General features: G+C 36.4%; 3 protein-coding genes and 1 long non-coding RNA gene across 7 annotated transcripts; 1 reads left to right on the top strand and 3 right to left on the bottom strand.

The window, feature by feature from the left end:
• Positions 1-2: 2 nt before the first annotated feature.
• Positions 3-2870, bottom strand: LOC147942256 (uridine kinase-like protein 5). The gene is made up of 13 exons (XM_087455875.1): positions 2620-2870; positions 2451-2542; positions 2295-2364; positions 2099-2214; positions 1942-2038; positions 1781-1860; positions 1421-1699; positions 1267-1327; positions 1139-1199; positions 961-1054; positions 804-876; positions 647-729; positions 3-551 (listed from the first exon to the last, which is right to left on the bottom strand). The coding sequence occupies exons 1-13, from the start codon at positions 2717-2719 to the stop codon at positions 354-356; spliced, it is 1404 nt and encodes a 467-aa protein (XP_087312001.1). The 5' UTR covers positions 2720-2870; the 3' UTR covers positions 3-353.
• A 5735-nt stretch (positions 2871-8605) lies between these two features.
• Positions 8606-9484, top strand: LOC147942255 (uncharacterized). The gene is made up of 2 exons (XR_015559537.1): positions 8606-8775; positions 9118-9484. It is a non-coding gene; the product is annotated as an uncharacterized LOC147942255 (long non-coding RNA).
• Positions 9485-9795: 311 nt separating this feature from the next.
• LOC104790401 (proteasome subunit beta type-7-A) lies at positions 9796-12502 on the bottom strand. 3 transcript variants are annotated; one of them, XM_087455872.1, is made up of 9 exons: positions 12379-12502; positions 11898-12059; positions 11321-11462; positions 11137-11233; positions 10991-11060; positions 10786-10890; positions 10600-10698; positions 10185-10272; positions 9796-10068 (listed from the first exon to the last, which is right to left on the bottom strand). In XM_087455872.1, exons 2-9 carry the CDS (start codon positions 12039-12041, stop codon positions 9992-9994), a joined length of 822 nt encoding a protein of 273 aa, XP_087311998.1. In that variant the 5' UTR covers positions 12042-12059; positions 12379-12502; the 3' UTR covers positions 9796-9991. The 3 variants fall into 3 exon arrangements, with proteins under 3 accessions (XP_087311998.1, XP_087312000.1, XP_087311999.1); XM_087455874.1 differs by having other exon boundaries at positions 12230-12489; XM_087455873.1 differs by having other exon boundaries at positions 12280-12489.
• Positions 12503-13656: 1154 nt separating this feature from the next.
• On the bottom strand, positions 13657-17995 carry LOC147942254 (uncharacterized). Of its 2 annotated transcripts, XR_015560387.1 has the most exons (3): positions 17430-17995; positions 14178-17351; positions 13657-14101 (listed from the first exon to the last, which is right to left on the bottom strand). XR_015560387.1 is itself a non-coding variant. In XM_087455871.1 (2 exons), exons 1-2 carry the CDS (start codon positions 17733-17735, stop codon positions 17022-17024), a joined length of 636 nt encoding a protein of 211 aa, XP_087311997.1. In that variant the 5' UTR covers positions 17736-17995; the 3' UTR covers positions 13657-17021. The 2 variants fall into 2 exon arrangements, 1 of the variants encoding a protein (XP_087311997.1); XM_087455871.1 differs by having other exon boundaries at positions 13657-17351.
• Between the last annotated feature and the right edge of the window lie 7957 nt (positions 17996-25952).

Here is a 25952-nt window from a genome sequence, read left to right as displayed (position 1 = left end):
AATTAGCAATGAAATGACAAATCTATTATTTTTCTATACGCATTCAAGTCATATCAGGCCAAAAATAAATCAGTAATAGTATTGGAGTTGTACACAATAGACAACTATAAGACTGGAGATTAGTCTACTAAGAAAAGAATGAATGGGTTTCAATGTAATGTTATGTATACTGGATAGAGTAATTTAGAGAAATAGCCAAATAGGATAAGTATTAGCAAAAATAGGAGAATGAAGATGGGAGAAAGAGAATCTCAGGATGAATCAGAAGAAGATTATTCAAGTTTTATATGATAATAATGCTATGGCTTTGTTGGTTCCCAAGTAGCTCAATGACTATAGAAGAGTATATCTTTTTAGCTTCTTGACTTGAGATTTGCAGTCAAGCTTGTTGTTACTTTTGAATTAATGTTGGTTGTACCAAAGTAACGGTCTGCAAATTCTCCCATGCCTGGTATTACACGCGAGTCCGCATTAAGGGATGCATCGATTTCTGAAGTCACAATCTTTAGCATTGGGAATTTCTTGCAGAGCGCGTGGATACCTTGAGGTGCCTGCAGATTTTTTCTTGTGTTAGTATATAATAATTCTGATGAGTTATAGCTCGAGAAGAAACATTGACAAGAGGGTTTCTTTGGTTGATCTTTACTGCTATAAGATTGAGAAAGATGATATGTGATTCTGGAACTCCCTTGCTTAGAAGTAAAGTTATAGCTTTCACTGCAGAGTATCCTGTTAACAATTTTTGAAGGTTAGACAATTCTGCAACAACTGACTCGATAAATATATCCTTTGTTACTACGAACCTGAAGCTAGAACAGGGTCAAGGAGGAAGACATGTCTGCTTGCGATATCTTTAGGCAACTTCTCATATATTAACTGCAAGAAACATCATTGAATGAGCAAAAGTGTTGAGCTGAGATTTATGGGGGAAACATGTTTGCAGGCAATGGAATTTCAGACCTGACGACCATCGTTGTTCTCTCTGTGAATGAGGATTTTACCAATCTTAATACCGTTGCAGCAAGCTCTTAGTGCATTCTCCATACTTTCACCACTGTAAATACCAAAAACATAAACCTAAGATAGCAGATGCACAAATCTGAAAAGAAACGAGATAGCAACGCTTTGTATTAGATACCTTCTGATCACTGAGACGCCACACAATCTTTTGCAGAAGTCAACTCCAGTGTACACTGATCCTGTTAAGTTCAAAAAGTCGATTACTTAAGTGACATTTGACGTCCAACATCTTAGTGGCTCAGTTACCTGTTGGAGTGGTGATCTGTTTCTCTGTGAAAGGAAGATGACCAAGTCCATGTTCCACAACCTGAAACAAACATACACAACTCCAAGCTTAGTTTTGTTTATTCTAAGAAACCGATCGCCGGAAGTTTTAATGTTCTGACTAGATGCATTTTACCAATCTAATCAATCGGTCAGCATAGAAGACGAAATCATGCTTGGCTGTGTTGACGTCGCGGATAAGTGTATGCATTCCTTTGATCTGGAACGTCGAAGATATGATGAAGATGTTTGAGTATATCTTACAGAGATTGTGTTGGCACAGCTTTGTACGAATATGTTGTACAATAAGGTCAATTGCAACATCATTGTCTCCTCCTCTAGGAATGATTATATCAGCATACTTCATCGATGGCTGGATGAATTCGTCAAAGCTCGGCTTCACAAACTTGGTATACTGAAAAAAAACAAAAGTGATGGTCTGATGATTAAAAGCTAGAAACAAAACATTATATCAGATTCAGACTCATCACTGAACCTGTTCAAGCACGTTTTGGATGTTTCTTCCTCTCTGGACAGTATCACGTTGTATTCTTCTTGATAGCCGTACATCAGCATCTGCATATTGGTGTAAATTTGTATTGGATAAGCAGAAAGACCTAGAAACTGTTTCAATCTAAAGCCGAGGAAATAACAAACCTGTATCGACAAAGATCTTCATGTTCATGAGATCACGAACTCGAGGATCATTAAGAACCAAGATTCCCTCTAAGATGATTACATCACCAGGATTAACCTGAATTGAATCGTCATTAGTCCATAATCAGGTGTTACTAATGAACAATGCTTATCTTACCGGACTAGATGATTCAATGCTCTGATGGATTTTGAAATTGTAACTAGGAATGTTCACTGGTTGGCCTGATCTTAATTTCTCCATACACGAAAACAAAACCTCGGTATTGAACGCAGCTGTGTAGTTTTCAATCAATCAAAAATCAAGATTTTCCAAAAAAAAATTCGAATCAGTCCTCATCAGATCAATCACTCACCAGGATGATCGAAGTTGTATTCATGAACCTTCTTTAGTTTCTCCTCACTAAGGGAATGATAAAACGAATCCTGCAAAATCAAATGTTTTCACACGACTGTTTTGATGATTTGATGTAAAAAAAACAAAAAACAGATGTAAGAGTTAAATAAATTACTTGGTTCACAAGCACAACACGTTGATCGTGTAACTGAGACATGATCATATTGCATACAGTCGTCTTCCCGGAGGCGGTTCCTCCGGCAACACCTGAATTTAGCAGATCCAATCAAACCAAACGAAATCAATTTTTCTAAAAATCTGAAATACAAATAAAAATTTCGTACCGATGACGAAAGGCTGTTTAGGAGGAGCAGGAGCTGAAGGTGATATAGTATTGTCACTGATCAAAGAGTGATCTCTTACGCCATTAGATAATTTCTCCATCGTCCTCTCTTGAATCTTACGTTTAGAACGAGAGATAACAAATCTGAAAGATATAGAAAAGACTAGAGTCGGTCTTTTTGGTAACGTCTTGAATGGATAAATTGAAGACACTATGTGTGTATCTCTATTTCCTTATTAGATGTGTAAGTGTGTTCGTATTGGCGCGTGCAGAGATATTAGAGGGAACAAAAACACGTCATCTAAAGATACGACGCCGTATTTTGTAACCAATGTTCTTGATAAACCACATGGTACGATTTGGTTTGGTTTAATTTTCACAAACCAATGTTGAAGAAACTACATAAATTTTAGTTAAAGTTGTCTTTTTATAGGATTCGAATGAAAAAGTGTCTGAAATATCAAAAACTTGTATTATAGAAAAATCTTTAAACTACAATATTTGGCCGATCTCTAACAAATTAAAAATACTGATAATGGCATTGAATACTGATTTGTAGTATAAGTTGATCCGCTGTATATATGATTTATGATTATGTAGTTTTCTTTACCATCAATGGAGTTTACTAATAATACCCTCTTTTTAGTACACATTTGAAAATACCCCTTTTTCATTATCTTTTAAAAAAACTATTCTAAAATATACAAAATTACTAAGATAATCTTAGTTAAACATAATAATTAACCAAAAAAACTATATTTCTAATATCAAATCATTTTATTGGTAATAATTAAAATATTTAATTTTAAAAAGTTGTTATATAACTAATAATTTTAAAGATTATGATCCTAAATATTTTTAATAAATAATAATGAATAGTAACATATTTTCATGGTGCAGATTTGATGATTTATTATATTTAAAACACCTGTAATAGTTTAATTTCCAAGTTTTATTTTAAAGAGAATCATAGAATTGAAACAAAAATTGGTGATATTCTGAGTTGAATAGTGTTTGGTTTGTTTCTTTATATAACATGAAATATATGAAGCAGTATACTTTATAATACATATTTATTTAAATATGATCTTTTAAAAATTTATACAATCAATAAACAATATTTGTGTTATATACATAATAAATATAATTCAAACTTTATTTATTTATAAAGATGATATATATATAAAACATATTCATCTCACCGTAATTGTTCTGACGTTATATTTCTCTGTTGTACTGACAAAATGGTCTAAATCCTTTGGGCATCGAACACGATTGATAAATGAGTTATCGGTACTATTTGGGAGTTTGACTATGGTAATATGTTATTATGAGATACGGTAGAAGAGGATGTAAGAATGGTTAATTTGTTTTCTGGTTGTGATTTATTAGTTTGTGTGTTTTATGAACATTAAATATTAATATTAGTTTATGCTTTTTATTCATATTAAAATATTATGAATATGTAAAATTTAAAATACTATATAATGTGGTTATAAAAAGGATATGTTGGAATTAATAAAATATTATTAAATATGTGCTAACACGGCTTAATTCCTCATTTTATTATTTGCCAACACTATAAATATTATAATATCTGACATATAAAATCAATTTGTGTTATCTAAAATTGTGTAAAATAATTAATTCATTAGGAAAAATTTGACATAATCACATCATATAAATGACTTATTATGTATTTAGATCCCTTATTTTTTGATATAATAATTAAAAATCGAAATAGAATCTCAAACACTAAACAAAACAAACTAAATATAATAAACAAATAGTCTTATAGTATAGTACATGTTAAAAATTAATATAAACATTTAGTCGTACAAGCGGTCGGAAAATTAGGTTATTTCTCTATTTATAAAACATCCAATATTTAACAAACAAATAGAATATAAAATATAAATAATAATAAAATTTTATGCATCCGGTGTACCGCGGGTTAAAATCTAGTGTACATTATTTGCAAACGTACCTTTTGTTGTTGTCAACCATTCCAAAGGTACATTTTTGTTGTTGTCAACCCAATTTTTTATATATTGCACTCTTTAGATATTTTCTAATTAATATCATGTTTAGCAGTTATTAACATAAATTTCTTTGTTTAGGGTGAACATAAATTCTATATTACGACGGCTGATATCCAAAAATTATATATTAGCAACACTTTAGTAATTGATTATCAGGTTTTAGCATTTTTGTATTTATTTCAGCCAAAAATCATATATTAGTAACACTTAGATGATAATTTCATAATTATTAAATATTGGAAGATGGAATGTGTTATTCAGATATTTATTGGTGTATGATCCAACAGTCCATATTGTTCTTTGTTTATGTCGGTTGTCTGTGCAAAACATACACGAGATCAGGACCCGTACCAGCTGGTTTGTTGTGGTTCTTTTTTATAGGCTCTGAAGGTGCAGCGTTGAGGTTGTCCTAAACCTTAATATCCGGATGTGCAACATTAAAAGGATGGTTTCAAAATCACAGCGAAAGGCGTGCGCCACACCACCAAAGCCTAAGGCTAAGGTTATGATCTAGAAGATCATGTAATTAATATGACAATATTGTATTATTTATTATACATATATGTAAAGATTTAATTATATCTTAGTTTAAAAAATTATTTTACTAACATATGTAATCCCTACTGTATAATTCATGAGAGTAAATACTAATTCTTCCATTCCTAAACTCTCATCAATCTCTATCATGGTATCAAAGCAGGTTTGCTCCTGAGTTTAGATCTAGCGATCAAACTCGTTTTATTTTTATTTTATGTTATTAATCAAAGTGCTTCCACATTTAAGTTCATGAACCTCTGAATCTAAGCCATCGAGCTTCTTTTTATTCAAGTCTATCATCATAGACCTCAATCAAGTCATAGTGCTTTGTTTTACTACTCCAAAAAAAAAAACATGTTCATGATTTTATCTATCAAGCTAAACTCTTCTTTTTAATATTTCTTTGATATTTTTCGTTTCCTATTTATTTATTTTTCAGTTTTGAAGCGGATGCATTTATATATTATATTGTTATCACTTTTTCAAACCATAGAGCTTCTTTCTATTTAAATTTCTTATATAAAAAACCATATTTTGGTATTTATTTTTGTGTTCTATTCCTTTATTTTAAAAAAAAATCATAGAAGCGGAAGCAAACGAAAACCCTAACTCATAGGAATAGAGATACACATGATACCCATAGGAATAGAGATACACATGATCGATTGCTTTGCTACCATGATAAATTCATGAGAGTAAAGACATATAATGTGTTAGAGGAAGAATTGTATTAGACTCTTATGATCATAATATTACAACTTATGTTCTCTTATATACACAAGAGATTTTATAAACTAAGATATAATTAAATCTTTACATATATGTATAACTAGGGAATCACCCGTGCTACAGCACGAGATTATATTTATTTTTAGTAATTTATTTTTTTAATTTTCTTTTTTCTTGCCACACACAGATAATTTTCCTTTTTCTTGGATTATGGACATCTTGGAGGGATAACTATAACCCCGAATATACAAAAAAACACAAATATACAAATCTATACACTATAAACCCCAAATATACAAATAAACAATATATAAACAAAGAAAATAAGTGAAAATAAAAAACTACATTACAAAAATACAAATTACAAAAAAAGTAACTAACAAAATATATAATCTCGTGCTGTAGCAATAATAATAATAATTTGTATTTATGAATGTTTAATATCCAAAGTAAACAATAAGAGAAGAAAAAAAATTTAAAATAGTAACATTAGACATGACTTATAAACTGATTGAGGTATCATACTCCTTCCTTAACCGCTTCAACCATTTATTGTATTTAACCTGTACACCAAAATAGAATAAATATAGAGTTATTAGTATAGATATTATTAAAAAAAAAATATGATTTACCTAATATTTAGGAAGTAATTACCATTCCTTTTCATAATGGAGATTTTGGAAAACTTCTTTAAAAACAATATTGGTTGTCTTTGTTTGAGGTTTTCTCTCACTATCGTAATTTTTATTTGTTTGACTTTTTACTAAGTAGATAAAGTTAACAAAATAAAAATCTCAGATTTGTTTGAGATTTCACTTTTAAAATTTTTAAGAGTGAAAATATTAATATTACTTAAATATTTTACAGACTTAGATATATTATAATATTTTAAACTTTCGACGGAGTTCAAATATTTATAATAATTTAAACATTCTATAAAAATTTAAATATTTATAATCTCTTAAACTTTGAAAAAAACGTAAATCTATATATAATAACAATCTGAATAATGCCACCAACAGTTGTGTTTTTCAATCATACATTTTGTATATTTTCCGAAAGTCGTGATGGTTCATTAAAACGGTTATTTATGAAAAGCTACAATTGTTCAGTGTAGAGTTGTGTTTATTGAAACATTCATATCTTTTGAAATGCGTGACACAAACAAATGTTTCAATAGATTTATTTGTCTCTTTGAATTGATTTCATTTTTTTTGCCATGACACAAAATAATATAAATTTTCGATCTGAACAGTTTTTACAGCTTTCTAAATTATTCTCTAGCATTCCTTCTTTTAAAAGTAATGAAATCCTTACAATTCTTGATTTAACAAAAGTTTTTTGAAATGATAAAAATCTGATTTATAACTTTTAGTTAATTCTCAATATAAAAATTTAATAAAAATGCCTAAAGTTTTTTTTTCAACAGTTAGATGGATTATATAGTGAATTTTTGAATTTGACGTTTTCAATATGGTAAGAAATATGTCTTCTATTCAAAAGCAGTTTATATGGATTATTAGGTAAAATCAAGTGCAAACAATTGCGATTTTTCGTAGTACATTTTCGTAAAATTTGTCTTTTTTTTTTTTTTTTTAAATTCAAATGGTTATATTTGTTCATTATAAAGTTTTATCTTTTCACTATATTATATTTATATTTTTTCATCACAACTTTCGTTCTAATAGGTGTATGACGTTAGTGACGTGTATCTATTTAAATAGTCATGTCTTCTGAACTCTCTTTATATTTGTCTCTCCATCTATACTAATCATAATTAATTACTATAATTCGTGAAGGAAATATTAAAAAATCTAAGTTAAATGATGATTTATTTTTATTTAATTGTATTAAGTTGATTTGCTGTTTCCGTAAATATCTCATAATATAAAAGCAAATCAAATAAGTTTACATATGTATACAATTTCGTATTTAATCTATTGATTATTTTGGAAGCAAAAAAGTCACAATTGATAAGTATTAAAGATTTCTCATTATTATTAATATTAGTAATAATTATAGGGATTAAGTATGGTAGTAGTTAATATTTGATATTACTGAAGCCATTAAATACTCTGATACTAATTTTCTTTTTTATAGGGATTATACATCTGTTTCGTTGTGTGTTTAACTATTTTTGAATCAAATAATATACATGATCCAAAAATTATTAATCTGGAGAACAAACAGATCCGCGAATATTTTTTCTTCTATTTTCGGGTCAGAGAGGATCCGCATCCCGACCCGGTTAGTTTCAAGTGATCGACCCAAGGGTATAATGGTCACTTAGATAAATTGAAACTATAGATTAATTTAATTAAATTAAATGATTCTCTAATCATTTTTAATGAAAAACCTACCAAAACAAAGTCATGGTCCAATTTGAGTCTAGTGAGTACTTTAGCTTTAATAGAATAGATAAATATTACAATATATTAATATTAATTACATGATCTTCTAGATCCTTCTATACAAAAGATATTTCCTAAACTAAGATAATGTAAATATAAATAATATATTTAGATAAATTTTAATTATATATTTACAAGATAAATGTAAATGTAAATAATATATTGGTCCCATGTTGGGCTTTGTTATGTCGGTTATTATAAATCCTAATATTGTTGTAAACTTTAAGATCTAGCGTTATATAAACTCTTGTATCATCGGTATTAGAGCAGGTGATTCTTGTGGATCTAAATTAAAGCTTCAGTATTAGTGTTCTTGTGATCCTAATAATAATGGGATGTGAAGCCGATGAAGACGATGGTGGCAGAGATGATAAAGATGATGTGATGTGTGGATTTGTGTCCACGTTTGGGTTTTAGTAAACGAGCTTATGGGTTGTGGTTAGTATTCATAGTTTTTTTATTTCCTAATAATTTAATTAATGGGATTTTGGGTTTGTGCTTTAAGAGTACTGTCTTATGATTTTTATTTTCTTAAATTGGTTTTGGGTTTTCTTTTTGCAATAATTAATCGGGGGTTTTTTCATTTATTTAAATTCATGATGTTGGGTATAGGGTTTATGGTTTACATGAGTTTGAGTTACGAATAATTTTTCTGAGATTTTTATTTTGTAATAGTTTTACCATTACAGGAGAGTTGTTTGGAACGTTTATGTTTTTAGGTCAATTTCTTTTTAGTCCGATTTGTGGACTGTTCTAAGATTAGGGCAATTATTTGTGTAGATTGCAGGATTTGCATTCACAGGATGTTGTTATTCTCTTTTACGAAAGACCGAAGATGAGCTGATATTCTATCCCTATTTTCAAGATTAAAGTTTATGTTCGGAGGAGTTTGGTAACATAATTTGTCCATCATTAACAAGTGTCCACTACATCTGTATTCTGTTTTACGATTGTAAAGTTTACGTTTTGGGTACCATGTTTGTCGCACGGGGGAGTATTGGTGTATGGGCCAACAATCCATGTTGGATTTTGTTTATGTCGGTTATTATATATCCTAATATTGTTGTAAATCCTAAGATCTAGTGTTATAAACCCTTGTATCATTGATTAAGATAGACAATATAATAATAAAAAAATTTCCCCAAAACCCTTTTTCTAGTTTCTACATCACCAATAAAAAGAAAGAAATTAAAAGTGACCATCCAAGATGAATAATGCAACTTAGTACTCCATTAGGCATGTTTATTGACTTTAGGTGAAGAAAAACATTCAGGTAAAAATTGGGTGAAGAAAAAGAAGAATCGGGTTAAAATCATATCAAACTCGGATTACTGATCAGATCAACTAAAGGTGTATGACTTGTTATTTTATGAAGGGATACACTTTGTTCTGGTGGTTTATAAAGAGGCCAAAAGTTTGTGTAAGAAAATTGAGAAAGCACAAGTACAAGGAGAAAAATGCAGAAACCCAAGTTTTTTTTATACGATTCGAAAGAAAGAAATCTCTCTCTCTATTAAAATCTAAGATGGACATAGACCAAGAAGTATCGAATGATCCTTAAACATGGGAAACAGACAAGACTGGGGAAGATGATAACATGAGAGTACAAAGAGCCTTGGTGTAGATCAGTGCAAAGGTTTTGAGAATGATTTATTCATTCCTCCATGGCTTCACCCACTTCTGTAATCTCGACTCGCTCCAACAATGGGGTGATTTTGGTGAGAAGAACCTCTGTCACACAATAAACCAACAAGATGAAGTTAGAAAAAAAAACAAGGATTAAAACTGGATTCCACCCGAGGCTTTCGATGTTAGATTCTTTGTTGTGTGTTCAAAGAGTAACTTACCGGTTTTCTTGGTGAAGGAATAACCTTTGCTGCTGACATACGTTCTTGGGTTTGGTTCCATGTAATTCCTCAGATATTCCTTGTTCCCCTGTTTACCAACACAGTGTAAAACAATAAGCTCCAAAAGCAACAAAACATACAGATGCAATGCAAAGAGTTTGATTTGGTGGTGAATAACTTGGCCAGCGTAATGTGTACTTGCTGAACAGAGGTTTTAGGATTGCATTAAACCAAATGGAGAGGACATTTTCATTAATCTAATGACAATTCTAAGTCTTGGGTTTTGTGGGTTTGTTAGTGATGTACTTGGTCACTGTAATGTCAATGAGATGATACATTATGACTCTTACATGCTGACCAAAGGGAGTTTTGTACATTAATCAAAGGTACTTGTTAAAGCAGCGTGAAGACAAACCTTTGTTATCACGCAGATGTCCACGTTGCTACCACTACCCAGGTCATTGAATATACCCGAGCATATAGCTTCAGCGACCAACTGAATTCCCTCATCCCTCTAAGAGGATTTTGTAACAAGAAATTAATCAGACAGAAGAAAATAATGTATCTGGAAACAGAAAGATGAATATTTCCGCTTACTTACAGTTAGACCTTCTTTGTACTTTGCCTCAAACACAGACATAGCAGCAAGAGAACCAGAACCCATTGTAGCGAATGGAAGAGTGTCAGTTGAACCGTGTGGGTATATCTGTGTATAAGAGAAAGGGTCAGATGTGATATGAATAACGATAAACAAACAAACAAAAAAATCTCTTCTCAGGAGATAGCATCCGGGAATTAAAACTTACAGTATGCAGATGAGGCCCAGTGATATCAACTCCACCAAGCACAAGCGCAGCAGAGACATGACCTTGATAGCTGAAATGAAACTTAGGCAGTTAAGTAATCTATGTTTCTTTAAGACGAGTTTCTAGATGAGACAGAACCAATTTACCTGAAAAGATGTTTTTTGAGAAGGGTCAAAGCAGTAATGACACGAGAGTCTCGACTGGTCTGGTAACGATGCAACCGCAGCTGTGAGCTGACCATATCTGGACAATGAGAATGAAACCAAGATAACTAAGCATTAAGTTTAGGGAGCAACACATTATGCCACACTGTAGTTAGAGAGTAAATACCAGTAACTGCTTCAGTGTCAGCGGCGGTTCCTGCACCACAGCAATATATGTTGGGTGCCATATAGTGAATCTTCTCACAGTTCTTATCAGCAACAATAGGTCCCTCAGTTGCTCGGGTATCCGCCCCTAGTATCACACCATCCTATACAAATACCCAAATATTGAAATCAGCGTTACATAGCTTCCCCCAGTCATTTACTAAAATGAATCCAAAAGACAAAAGTGAGAGCAGGAACACCACAAACACCCTTCACAGGTTTGAATACTGTTTCCCTAAACTATACAAAAAAGCATAGAGCTGATAAAAAACACCACCACATTTTAATATTAGAACTTGGAAAAGGATCTAACATGTAGGAACTGAATAAAGATCCATTAAGTAGAACAATCTGGTCGTATGCTGGCGATACTAATTAGGATTCAACTTCTTGACTAATCAATTTTACAAAGAACTAATCTGAACTTCAACAATACAAAAATATCATTAAGTCTCGGCACAATTTTTTTCCTAAGACTAAGTACAAAACAGTTCACATTCATCTATAAACAAAACTAAGGGAGAATGAAAAAAGCAAACCTTGAAAATCAAACCAACGATGGTAGTACCAGTCTTCAAAAAAGAAGGAGCTTTAAGACCCTTTTGTGTAAGCATATCATTTCTCTTACACAGATCGAAGCTGAACCCACCTTTTGGCGGCACATCTACAGCTGATTGCGACATTTTTTCAAATTGACAACTCTACAAATAACAAAAAAGATTAGTAATTTAACATCTAAAACGATTACCCAGAAGAAGCAATTTGAGATTAGGGTTGGGATAATTAATTGTATTCAATATCAAAGAGACAGTAACAGGAAAGTTAAGAGTCACACAGGAAACAAAAACCCAATAAGAGTAAATCAACAAACCCTCAGATCGTGAACCCTTAAAAAATGCAGTAAAAGCGAATGAGAATCACCGGAATCGAGCAAGAGAGAGTTCAAGGTGGAGAAGTGCGAGAGTGATGGGGGAAATTAAAAAAAAAAAATTCGTTGGAGAAGAAGAGTAGTAATTTTACCTTGATGAATTGTTTTGCTCGAATCGGAAAAAAAAATAGAACAAGAAGAGAAGAGAAGAGAAGAGAAGAGAGAAAGTATAAAGAGACGGAGAGTTTTCTTCTTCCCCAATTAACCTTTACAGAGTCAGCGGACATACTTTAACATGTAGGGGTATTTTAGTCTTTTCCGTTCGACAAAATCTGAAAAAGAATAGGCCCTCGCCCTTTCTTTCTTGTTCTTGGCCCAATTTTTAAACCTTAGAATTTGTATTAGTTTTATTTTACCAAACAACAAAAACAACTACCAAATATAAAATCAGAGATTTGAGTTTTTTTTATTCATGGATTATATAATTCATTCCTCTCCATATAGCTTCATCAACTTCTGTAACTTCGACTCGCTCCGTCAATGGAGTAATTTTGGTACACAATAAACCAACAAAGAATGAAGACTTCATAATGAAGACACCAAGGAAACAATAAAGAAGCTTGAATCCATATTTGGTTCGCTTCATTGGTCAACCAAAATATGCCAGGACAGGTTTTTGGTTGGTCGGAAGGGATTTTGGCGTCCCGCTAAAGCGGAGCTCTGATAATGATAGACAGGAAACGAAGAAGCATAAACAATACTAGCAATGTAATTTCACTTGTACACTAGATTATATCACAGCACAGTGTATATCCCATTAAACAGAACCAACGTTGTTAAGGGGATTTTGTTTTGAATTTACCAACTACTATAAGTTATATGACATTTTGTACCCTAAAAACAGAGCTTTGGTCGTTTTAGCACGAGAGTATCGGTCAAAGTTAACGAGAGAGCTCTAAAAACGGCGTTTCCAAAGTATAAAGAAGCTATTCGATCTTTGTTGAGTTTATGATTTATAAACAAACAACTAAACACCCTTTGAAGTTTGAACTTTTTAGTTGACTACCATAAAAATATAAGAATATAAATTAAATATTTTGGCTCTTTTTGGGTAAGAAATCATTTTGTAGTGATAACTTCCTTATCTATTCTTTTCACTCATACTAATATTTACTCGTTCAAAATTTTTTAACATTTTCATTTTCCTCAGGATTTCGTTGTTGATCTTATCTAATGTTCCCGAACTGGTTTCAACCACGCAGACTTCGTCACGAAATCTCACCCGACTCACTAAAATGGCCAAGACGTTTCTCATGTTCATCACTCAAAGACATCCAAAACCTCCTTCATTCTGATGACCCCCTCATCAGAATCCTACTCTCCGGGGCGTCAAGTCATTCACCCGCCTCGGAGTCCTGCCAGGATTCTGATAAGAAAAAGACTCTTTTTATTATCTCCCAAAGAATGAATGATACAATTATAACCGAATGTAACAAGAAACCAATAGAATCTCTAGACGCGGCTTGAACATAATTCTCTCCCAACGAAGACTCATATGTCTCGTGTTTCCACAACAAACAACATAACTTCCAAAAGTAAACAAACAATCCTTTATATCACATAGACTTTCACGTGCTCTTCTCTTCTTGCACATGTGCTTCAAGCTTCATTTGTCCTTCGTATGTACACTCTATGAGGCTTATCAATACCTCCCCCCCCCTTCAAAACGAAGCTTTTCCTCAAGCGCTAGAGTAGGGTATTATCTTTGTAGTTCCCATACCACTTCCCAAGTATCCACACGATCTGGTAACCCCTTCCAATGCACTAAAGCCTCCAATACGCCTTTCTCATTATATCGGGTCTCCAACACTGCTTCTGGCTCAACAATCAATTCATATGATTCATTAAACAACTCTAGTAAGGGAATAACCTGATTGTGATCTCTCAATACCTTTTTGATCTGCGACACATGAAACACATGGTGTACCTTCGACCATTCCGGTAACTGTAGCCGATAAGCTGCCTTACCGATCCTTTCCATCACTTCATAAGGACCATAAACTTTGCTGCTAGTTTTTGGCAAGCTCTCTTAGCCACAGTTTGATGTCTGTAGGGCTTTAACTTCAAGAACACCCAATCTCCAACCTCGTATTCGATGTCTCGCCTGTGTTTATCGGCATTGTTCTTCATGAGTTGTTGAGCGTGGGTTAAATGACTCTTAATCTGAGTCAACATTAAGTCCCTCTCTCTCTCAACATCACCTCTAGCTCTGAGACTTTCGTGGAATTGTCTTCAAAACGTATGATAGCAGGAGGATCTCGGCCATACAACACTTTAAATGGTGACGTCTTCAACGTTGTGTGATATGAAGAGTTGTACCACAGCCCAGCCCAGGATAAGTATTGGTGCCATGTCTTCGGATGAGCTGAAGCAAAGCATCGAAGATATGTCTCAAGACATCTGTTCAAAACCTCTGTTTGGGGGGGGGGGGGGAATGTCATACTGTACTTAAGCTTGGTTGCAGAAAGTTTAAAACTGTCCTTCCAAAAGGCGCTTAACAAGGTATTACCCCTATCAGACACTATCGAAGCTGGATAACCATGTAGCCTTACCACCTCTTTGATGAATAGTCGAGCCACATCAAAAGCTGTAAATGGGTGTTTCAAGCTTAAAAAATGGCCATACTTACTCAATCTGTCAATCACCACCAAAATAACATTCTTCCATTGAGAAGTTGGTAAGACCTCCACAAAATCCATAGATATATCCTCCCAAACATGTTGAGGTATAGGTAAGGGTTGAAGCAGTCTTGTTGGTGACATTGTAGAGTATTTATGTCTTTGACAAGTGTCACATTCAAATACAAATTTCTATACATCTCTCATCAATCCTTCCCAATGAAACGATTGTTGAATTCTCTTAACTGTCTTCAAGACCCCTGAATGACCACCCATGAGACCAGTATGATACTCTTCCAAAATCATTGGTATGAAACGAGAGGATTTGGGTATTACTAACCTATTTTTGAACCATAATCTCCCACTCCTCACTGCATAACCTTCATTCTCATCTGATGAAGTCGAACAGGACTGGATTTTTTCCTGAAGATTCGAGTCTTTATCAATCTCTTCGTACATGTCATGTCGTTGTAATACTGTCGGCACTGTTAAAGCCATCAAAACCGAAGATGGAACTACACCTTGAGGTTGAGTCATTCTCGATAATCCATCAGGAGTTGTGTTCTCGATTCCAGGTTTATATATGATTTCAAAATCATAATTCAATAGCTTTATCAACCACTTCTGGTAATCCATCATCACCTCCCTATGATCCAACAGAAACTTCAAGCTTTTTTGATCAGTGTGTACCACAAAATGCCTTCCAAACAAATAGTGTTTCCATTTTTGAATAGCAAGGACTATAGCCATCAATTCCCTCTCATACAATGATTTAAGCTGTTCTTTGGCAGTTAGACCATGGCTAAAATAGGCGATAGGTCTTTTATTTTGCATCAAATCCGCCCCCAAACCAAAACCCGAGGCATCAACTTCGACTATGAATATTTCATCAAAATCTGGAAGAGCTAAAACCGGAGCGGTTGACATTGCTTTCTTCAGAATGTCGAATGCTGTTCTTTACTCCATTCAAAGCAGTATTTTCTCAATAATTCTGTGAGTGGTCAGGCTAATACCCCATAACCTCTTATGTACCTCCTATAGTATCTTGTTAAGCCCAGAAATCCCCTCAGTTATTTCATTGACTTGGGAGTAACCCACAACACCATAGCTTTTGTCTTCTCAGGATCGGTTGAAACTCCTTCGCTTGAGATAATCATTGGGCAGAAACAAGTGAATTCATAGTATAACCACTGGACAGAGATTTCAAAGACATCTTCGATATGTCTAAGTCTGACTCGCCTTTGATTGTCACAATCCTCCCCTTGTATAAGAATGACATTTCATTCTTTAGCCAATTCACTTGACAATCACCCAATGTACTCAACCAATAGATCCCCAATATTGTATCCACTTGTCCCAGCTGTAACACAACAAAGTCGGTTGTGAACTCCAAATTCTGCACCGAGAAACACACCTTGTCACAAACTCCTGTACCTTGAACCATTATGCATGTTCCCAATTTGACATTCAAATGTGGATCTTCTCTGCATTTCAGCTTCAATTTCTTGGCCGCAACAGGAGATATAAAATTGTGGGTTACACCACTGTCAAGCATGATAACCACTCATGAAACTCGTAGAAGGAGAAGAAATCCCTCTATATGATTTGAATGACAATGCCATGCACTCTCCAATTGGCTAAGCAATGATCAATTCATCTTTGCTATCATCTAACATTTCCACCTCATAACCATTGAAGATTGTTAGTACTCGAAGTTCTTTGTTAGGACATTTGTGATCCTTAGACCATGGTCAATCACATTTAAAACACAGCCCTTTTCTTCGTTTCTCATCAAGCTCAACATTGGAATTGTGTCGCCTAGGTCTCTGTTTGACTCTCCCTGGTGGCTTCTCCGATCCTTGAATCACATCAGTCACAATTGCCTTCGTCTTCCAATTGTTTGATGTATACGAGAGAGTACTCTTGTTTTCAGAGTTGTATCCTTCCTTGTTTTCTTTATTGGCTAGTAATAGCTCCTTCTTAACCAGTCTTCGGATAATACTAGTTTCCATTGCTCTTGCTTCCGCCACCATTTCTGGTAAATCTCTTGGCTTTTGCATGTGAACTAATTCCTGCATTTTTGGGGTTAATCCATTCAGAAAAATGCCTTCCAACTTCTAGTCATCTAACCCTGACACTTGTGACGACAAGTCTTCAAATCGCTGGACATAATCAGCTATGGATCCAGTTTTTTTAATGCAGAAGATACTTTGACTCGGTCCTCTTATTTTCAGATTACCAAAGCGCAACAACAAACTTTTCTTGAACTGTTCCCAACTTACAAATTCTTTCCTGTTAATCTCCCAATTGTACCAACTCAAAGCTTCCCCTTGCAAGCTCACAACCACCAGTGCTAACTTCTCTTCATCGTTGTATCTACCTGTTCTGAAAAATCTCTCCACTGTTGCGATCCATCCGTAGGTTCCCACACCCTCAAACACAGCCATCTACACATTCTTAAGTAGATTTTCTCTAATCCCAGGCCTAATAGTACTACGGCAAGGTTTTGAGATAGGGATTGGTACCTGAATGTCTTGAATTTGCGATTGCGAGTTGTAATCATGACTCGTTCCTCCAATTTCTTGTAACATTGATTTCCCGGGTAACGCGTGAAGCAACAGATCGAGTTTACGCCCAATCTCTAAAAGTTGTTGATCATGAGCTCCGATCTTGTCACCTAAACTGTCAATTCTTGAATCCATACGAGTCTCAGAACGACGCACCATTGACGCCATATCAGCTAACCGATTGAAGCATTCCGCCGTCGAAGCTTCTACTTGTTCCGCCGTCGTAGCCTCCTTGATTGGTGTTAAATTTTGCTCCATCACCATCGTTGAACTTGAAATTTCTCTGATTCGATAAAATCCCTAATTTCGCCAAACCTAATCTTGAAATCGCGTTAGATTCGATCCCAGATCACAATCGCACCATTTGATAAGAAAAAGACTCTCTTTTTATTATCTCCCAAAAAATGAATGATACAATTGTAACCGAATGTAACCAGAAACCAAGAGAATCTCTAGACGCAGCTAGAACATAATTCTCTCCCAACGAAGGCTCATACGTCTCATGTTTCCACAACAAACAACATAACTTCCAAAAGTAAACAAACAATCCTTTATATCACATAGACTTGCACGTGCTCTTCTCTTCTTGCACGTGTGCTTCAATCTTCATTTGTCCTTCGTATGTACACTCTATGAGGCTTATCAGATTCACAGACGTATCTCAAATGATAGTTTCTCCGTCGTGGATATCCCCAACGCTGATCACCACCGAGGCGTCGTTATCTACTACACTAGCCTTGGAATCATACGTACGTAAGGTGTTCAAGGAGTGTAGATATGTGCGGTCCATCCTCCATGCATTTGACGAGCGAGACTTATTGATGGATTCAATATTTCACGATGAGTTACAAAAGATGTTCGGAATAGAGAAAGTGATGTTGCCTAAGGTTTTTATCAGTGGAAGATACATCGGCGGGTCGGAAGAGATTAAGCAGTTACATGAGAACGACAAGCTGAGGAAACTGCTCGCTGCGTTAACACCGTCAGGTGAAAGATTCGCTGAGGTATGTGATTCGTGTAGGGGATGGAGATTTGTTATGTGTGATCGGTGTAATGGTAGTCACAAAATCTTCTCACTTCATATTGAAGTGAGACAAAAAAAAAACCAAGGTTCAACAAGCCAAAAGTGAAGCAAGTTTGTTTGTTGTGTGTTTAAGATTAAACTTACCAGTTTTCTTGGTGAAGGAATAGCCTTTGGTGCTGACATAGGTTCTTGGGTTTGGTTCCATGTAGTTCCTCAGATATTCCTTGTTTCCCTGTTTGCCAAACACAGTGTCAAATAATAAGCTTCAAAAGCAACAAAACATACACATGTATTATGCAAGTTAAAGGAGTTTTTATGGTGGTGATTAAGTTGGTCAGCTTAACGTGGACATTCTAAACAAAATTTTTTATGATTGCATTAAACCAATGACGAAGATGCTTTCCAGTTATCTAATGGTAATGTTAAGAGTTGGATTTAACTAATAACTGGTTACACTAATGTCTATGACATGATAGAATTATGAGTTTACATGCTAACGAAAGGGAGTATTGTAGTGTAGACAGAACCTTTTGATCACGCAGATGTCAACATTGCTACCACTACCAAGGTCATTGAATATACCCGAGCATATGGCTTCAGCAGCCAACTTAATGTTAAGGACACACCTTGATACGCAAGTGATACGCTCTTCAATACACAATATTTCGTATCATGTTGTATATAGAATGTTCTGTTTATATTTCTAACCTAGAATGTCTCCTCTGTACAACTATATATATGTGTGTAAAGGTCTCGTATATGAATAAGACTCATCTTCTACATGGTATCAGAGTAGTAAAAGATCTCTAAATTTTTTGCTGCATCTCGTTTCTCTCCGTTGCTTTCTTCTTTTCTCCTCTGTTTCTTTCTACATCACTTGGAGTCTCCAGATCCACTCTCTCCTTGATGGGTACGACTTGGCCGGCTATGTTGATGGTTATGTTCCTCCTCCTGCTCAGACCATTGTCTCCAATGATGCCACAGTTCCGAACCCAGATTTTCTAAAATGGAAGAGACAAGACAAGCTGATCTATAGTGGACTTCTCGACACTCTGTCTCCATCGGTGCAACAATTTTCGACTTCAACTGCAACAATTTTCCAAAGGTGATAAAACGATCGATGAGTATATGCAAGGCTTAACTACTCATTTTGACAAATTGGCTCTCCTCGGTAAGCCTTTTGATCTTGATGAGCAGATTGAAGCTGTTCTTCGTGGTCTCCCTGAAGACTACAGATCTGTTGTTGATCAAGTTGAGGGTCGTGAAGTCTCCCCCAAACTCACCGAAGTTCATGAAAAACTTCTCAACAAAGAAGCTCAGTTGTTGACCGCTGCTCTCGTCACGTCACCATCTGTTCCTCTCTCTCCCAATGTTGCTACCTCTCGCTCTCGTCCTTCTCCACACAAGTCTGCTCAACGCTCGCATCAACAATGGAACAATAGGTCCTCCAATACCTATTTGTCACCGCGCCAAGACACCCGCTCTAATGGTGGGTATCAAGGAACTTGTCAGCTGTGTGGTGTCTTCGGTCATATTGCCAAACGCTACTCCTAGCTTCATCAATTCGCTCCACACAATGGACTTCTTCCCACTCCTTCTCGTTCATGGCAGCCCCATGCCAACTTTGCTCTCACTGCTCCACCTTCCACCAACCCTTGGCTATTGGACAGTGGTGCGTCTCATCACATGACCAGTGATCTCCACACCCTTGCAACACATCAACCGTACCGTGGTGATGACTCTGTTCTTATTGGTGATGGTTCCGGTCTCCGGATCTCTCACACTGGTTCACTATCTCTAACATCTACCTCTCAAAACCTACTCTTGAACCGTGTTATTTGTGTCCCCCTTATTGATAAAAATTTAATTTCTGTTTATCGGCTCTGCAATGATAATAAAGTGTCTGTTGCATTCTTTCCTGCTTCCTTTCAGGTGAAGGATCTGAGCTCGGGGGACCTTGTTACTCCAAGGCAAAACTAGAGACAAGCTTTACGAGTGGCCGACTTCACCAACAACTCTCTCTGCTTTCTTTGCTTCAACCTCCACCAAACCTACTTTAGTGGACTGGCACCATCGCTTAGGCCACCCTGCTTCTCCTATTCTTCAATCCCTAGTCTCTAAATTCTCACTTCCCTACTCTCCTTATTCTTCTCAAAATTTGTTTTGTCATGATTGCTCTATTAATAAAAGTCACAAGCTTCCTTTTTCTCAAACCTCTATCACCTCCACGAAACCCCTTGAATATATATTTTCTGATGTCTGGACCTCTCCTGTTGTCTCTGTTGATAACTACAAATATTATTTGATCCTCATTGATCATTATACCCACTATACCTGGCTATATCCACTTAAAACCAAATCCCAAGTCCGTGACACGTTCATGCCATTCAAAGCGCTGGTGGAAAACAAATTTGGAACAAGAATAGGCACCTTATAGTCAGACAATGGTGGCGAGTTTGTTGCTCTTAAATCCTTCTTATCGGCTTCGGGAATCTCTCACTTCACATCCCCACCCCACACACCGGAGCACAATGGCATTTCGGAAAGAAAGCACGTCACGTTGTCGAAACTGGCCTATCGTTTCTCACACATGGTGGTCTCCCTAACACGTATTGCCGTACCCCTTTGCCGCTGGTGTCTATCTCATCAACCGCCTTCCAACACCGGTAATTGCCATGAAATCACCGTTCCAGAAATTGCTCGCCTCGTCACCAAGGGATAGAATCAGGAATATGGTTGTGACTATACAGAGACTTTTAGCCCCGTGATCAAGTCCACAACGCTCCATTTGGTCCTTGATGTCGCTGTAAGTTCATCCTGGCCAATTCTACAATTGGATGTCAATAACTCGTTTTTACAGGGCACACTAAACAAGGAGGTCTATATGTCTGTCGCCTCCGCAAAGCAATCTACGGTCTCAAGTAGGCTCCACGTGCTTGGTATACAGAATTACGCACCTATCTTCTCAGTGTTGGGTTTCACAATTCTCTCGCGGACATATCTCTGTTCATCCTCCGACGCGGGAAAACTTTTGTGTATCTTTTGGTTTACGTCAATGACATCCTTATCACCGGCAATGACAGCTCCTCCATTCAACACATCCTTCACTGCCTTGCTGATCGGTTTTCTGTTAAAGATCCGAAAGATCTTAACTACTTTCTCGCAATCAAAGCTCATCGCACCGCCAACGGCTTGCATCTCTGTCAGCGAAAATATATCATTGATTTACTTCACCGTTATAACATGCTATATGCCAAGACGGTCGCAACTCCGATGGCCTCATCTCCGAAGCTTACTCTAAAATCTGGTTCCCCTCTCCCTGATGGCACTGACTATAGACGTCTTGTTGGCAGCTTACAATATCTCGCCTTTACCAGGTTAGATATCAGCTATGCGGTGAATCGCCTGTTCAAGTTCATGCACCGCCCCACTGAAGCACATTGCCAAGCTGCAAAACGGGTACTTCGTTATCTTGCAGGGACAACAACTCACGACATCTTCTTTGCCGCCAAGAACAATTTGAACCTTCACGCTTACTCCGACGCTGACTGGGCTGGTGAATCTGATGACTATGTCTCCACAAACGCCTATATTGTCTACATGGGAACTCATCCTGTCTCCTGGTCTGCGAAAAAGCAGAAAACTGTTGCTCGCTCTTCCACTGAAGCCGAATACAGAGCTGTGGCCAATACCTCTGCTGAACTGCGTTGGATTTGCAATCTCTTATCTGAGCTTGGCGTCCACAAACAAGTTGTACCGATTGTCTACTGTGATAATGTCGGAGCCACTTTTCTGTGTGCCAACCTTGTCTTTCACTCACGCATGAAGCACATTGCCCTTGATTATGATTTTGCTCGAGGGCAAATTCAGCAAGGACAACTTCGTGTTTGTCACGTTAACACAAAAGATCAGTTAGCCGATGCCTTGACAAAGCCTCTCTCTCGCACACAATTTCTACATCTAAGGAACAAGATTGGAGTGTCTCCCGGCCCTCCATCTTGAGGGGGCATGTTAAGGATACACCTTGATACGCAAGTGATAAGCTCTTCAATACACAATATTTCGTATCATGATGTATATAGAATGTTCTGTTTATATTTCTAACCTAGAATGTTTCCTCTGTACAACTATATATATGTGTGTAAAGGTCTCGTATATGAATAAGACTCATCTTCTACACTTAATTCCTTCATCCCTCTACAAAGGATTTTGTAACAAGAAAATTTAATCAGACAGAAGAAAATAAATGTCTGTGTATAAGATGAATGTTTTCGCTTTCTTACGGTTAGGCGTTCTTTATACTTTGCCTCAAACACAGACATAGCAGCTAGAGAACCAGAACCCATTGTAGAGAATAAAGAGTCAAGAGTGTCAGTTGAACAGTGTGGGTATATATGTGTATAAGACAAATGGTCAGATGTGATATGAATAACGATTGCTCTACAATAATGTTGGATAATTCCAAGACTTGGAGACTAAGTAATCTCTTCCTAGAAGATGCTAGAAGAGATAGAAAATAGGAAATACAAATAAGGTCTAAATATTAGAAGTTTTCTAAGTTTTCCTTTTCCATATAGATTTAGGGGTTGCTAAGATCTATATAAATAAGAGGTCATGGAGAGATGTTACATAAGACCTAAGAGAGAAAGAGATTTAGTTTTCAGAAGTTTCTAAATCAATAAAGAAAAGTTGTTCTTTAATCTTTCAAGTTCATAGTTTTTTTGATTTGAATTGGTATTAGAGCTTGTGCAGAAGACGGTGGTTAAAGAAGCCTTGTTATCAAGCATGGGAGACAGCAATCCACCACAACGATCCAAAGACCTTGGGTCACCTTCGATCTAGTGTTCGATGTTAACATCGACAAACTACACAGTTTGGTTGATGCGTATGAAGATCACGCTACGGGTCACAATAGAGCCAGGCTCCGCCGACGTGAAGATGAACGATGTGGCGATTGCTCTGTTGTTCCAGTCGATTCCAGAGATGTTGATTTTGCAGATTGGAGAGCAAAATTCAGCGAAGAACCTATGGGAAGCTATCAAGTCTCGTCACCAGGGAGCTGACCGGGTGAAAGAAGCAAGACTTCAAACTCTAAAAGCAGAGTTAGATCGGGTAACGATGGGAGATTCAGAGTCGGTAGATGAGTATGCAGGGAAGAGGTCAGGACTCGCTGCTCAATCAGCCTCCCTAGGAGAAACAAACGATGAAACAAAACTTGTGAAGAAGTTTTTATCGGGACTTCCAAGAGAAAAATTTATTCATATTGTAGCATCTCTTGAACAAGTCCTCAACTTAAACACAACAACCTTCGAAGATATAGTACGAAGGATAAAAGCTTATGAAGAACGAGTTGGGAAGGAGACCTTGAGTGAAGATCAAGGTAAACTCATGTTCTCAAACACCAATTACCGTGGAGGGTACGGTGGATTTCGAGGGGGAGCAAGAGACAAAGGAGGTACCGGAAGAGGAAGTTTTGGTAGAGGCAGAGGACAAGGCCGAGGTACATTTAACGGTCAAAATCAAGGAGGAGAAATCTCAGAGAAGGATCAAAAGAAGAAACATCTTACAAAAGTCGTATGTTGGAGGTGTGACAAGTCGGGTCACTATGCTTCAAGATGCCCCGATAAGCCTCTACAACACCATGAAACAAACCTAAACGAGACTCAAGAAGCTGAAGCCCTCTACGTTCATGAAGTGGTGTTCTTGAACGAAGATAAAGTGTTCCCTGATAACTACGATACTAACACCGCAAGTGTTTGGTATCTTGACAACGGCGCAAGCAACCATATGACGGGAAACAAAGAGTTTTTCTCAAGTTTAGATGAAAACATCAAGGGGCGAGTAAATGTTGGTGAGGGGTCGTATGTAAACATTATCGGGAAAGGTTCAATTGTCTTTGTGACCAAGTCGGGTGAAAGAAGAGCTCTCAAAGAAATATATTACATACCGGATTTAAAACACAACATCATCAGCCTTGGACAAGCAACAGAGAATGGTTGTGAAGTAAAGATGAAGGGAAACACGTTGACCTTAAGTGATTCGCACGGACGATAACTAGTTCAAGTTGTAAGGTCGCCAAACCGCCTCTACAAAACGCCGCTGGAGATCAGCTTTCAGAAGTGTCTCTCAATTCAAGAAGAATAAGCTACATGGACTTGGCATGCGAGGCTAGGTCACATCAGTGTTGGTGTCATAAACAATATGGTGAGAAAAGATATGGTCGTGGGAATGCCACAAGTATTACGTGAGATGAACATATGTGATGCATGTCTAGCCGGGAAGCAAACCCGACACACGTTCCCAATCAAAGCAGCTTACCGTGCAACACAAGTGTTAGAGTTGGTTCACGGAGATCTGTGCGGACCAATATCACCACCAACACTAGCAAACAACCGGTACGTGTTTGTTTTAATAGATGACTTCTCGAGATATATGTGGACAATGTTGTTAAAGGAGAAGAGTGAAGCGTTCGATCGGTTCAAAAGGTTTAAAGAATTTGTGGAGAAACAAACTGGCAAGGACATTAAAACCTTTCGCACCGATAGAGGAAGAGAGTTCACTTCTACTGACTTCAATCGATTTTGCGAAGAGAATGGAGTTTCTAGGCACTTAACCGCACCATATACGCCACAACAAAATGGTGTGGTTAAGAGAAGGAATCACACATTAATGGAGATGACCAGAAGCTTACTTAAAGCAATGAAGGTTCCGAATGATATGTGGGGAGAAGTCGTACGTCATTCGACGTATCTTATCAACCGAGTTCCAACAAACGCATTACAAGGTCAAACACCGTATGAGAGCTTATGGTCCAAGAAACCCAATATCGAGCACTTAAGGGTTTTTGGATGTGTAGCTCACGTCAAGATCACCAGACCACATTTAAAGAAGCTAGATGATCGGTCAAGAAGTATGATCAATCTCGGAACAAAACCGGGTTCTAAGGCATATCGTCTATATGATCCACTCGCAAGGAAGATAACGGTTAGTAGAAATGTAGTATTTGATGAGAAAAAAGCTTGGGACTGGTCTCCTCAAAATGAAACTGATGAAGCACCAGGAATGTTCAAGCTTTCTCATGGCGGATTCATAGAAAATGGAGTTGGACATGGGAATGATGAAAACAATGACTATCATGATCCAGATCAAGATCCTATGAACCAAGAGGAGGAAGAAGCAGAGCAGAGTGACAATGGCGTGAATCATGGAGCTGAAAATCAACAAGTAACAACGAGATACGGTCGTGTCATACGACGACCAGCTTAACTTAATGACTATGTGTTACTTGCAGATCAAGAAAGTGGAAGACTGCTTCTTACGATTGACGGAGAACCAGAAAACTTTCTTAAAGCAGAACATCAAAAGGCGTGGATTGACGCAATGAAAGCTGAGCTAGATTCGATTGTAAGAAACGAGACATGGGAGCTCGTAGATAAACCGATTGGTGTTAAACCCAT

The sequence above is a fragment of the Camelina sativa genome, chromosome 6, assembly GCF_030686135.1.
Source record: "Camelina sativa cultivar CO46 ecotype springtype chromosome 6, ASM3068613v1".
NCBI classification, from domain to species: domain Eukaryota; kingdom Viridiplantae; phylum Streptophyta; class Magnoliopsida; order Brassicales; family Brassicaceae; genus Camelina; species Camelina sativa.
The sequence above is the reverse complement of the archived record's forward strand: the minus strand, read 5'-3'. Positions and strand labels throughout refer to the sequence as shown.

Coding starts and splice junctions, on each gene's coding strand:
- LOC147942254 (XM_087455871.1), bottom strand. CDS start 17,735: ATGGTGATGGAGCAAAATTTAACACCAATCAAGGAGGCTACGACGGCG. Junction 17,352..17,429: donor CGCAAATTCAAGACATTCAG/GTACCAATCCCT, acceptor AAGAATGTGTAG/ATGGCTGTGTTTGAGGGTGT.
- LOC147942256 (XM_087455875.1), bottom strand. CDS start 2,719: ATGGAGAAATTATCTAATGGCGTAAGAGATCACTCTTTGATCAGTGAC. Junction 2,215..2,294: donor ATACAACTTCGATCATCCTG/GTGAGTGATTGA, acceptor AAAACTACACAG/CTGCGTTCAATACCGAGGTT. Junction 1,700..1,780: donor TCCAAAACGTGCTTGAACAG/GTTCAGTGATGA, acceptor GTTTTTTTTCAG/TATACCAAGTTTGTGAAGCC.
- LOC104790401 (XM_087455872.1), bottom strand. CDS start 12,041: ATGTCGCAATCAGCTGTAGATGTGCCGCCAAAAGGTGGGTTCAGCTTC. Junction 11,463..11,897: donor TCGTTGGTTTGATTTTCAAG/GTTTGCTTTTTT, acceptor GTATTTGTATAG/GATGGTGTGATACTAGGGGC. Junction 11,234..11,320: donor TGACACTGAAGCAGTTACTG/GTATTTACTCTC, acceptor CTCATTGTCCAG/ATATGGTCAGCTCACAGCTG.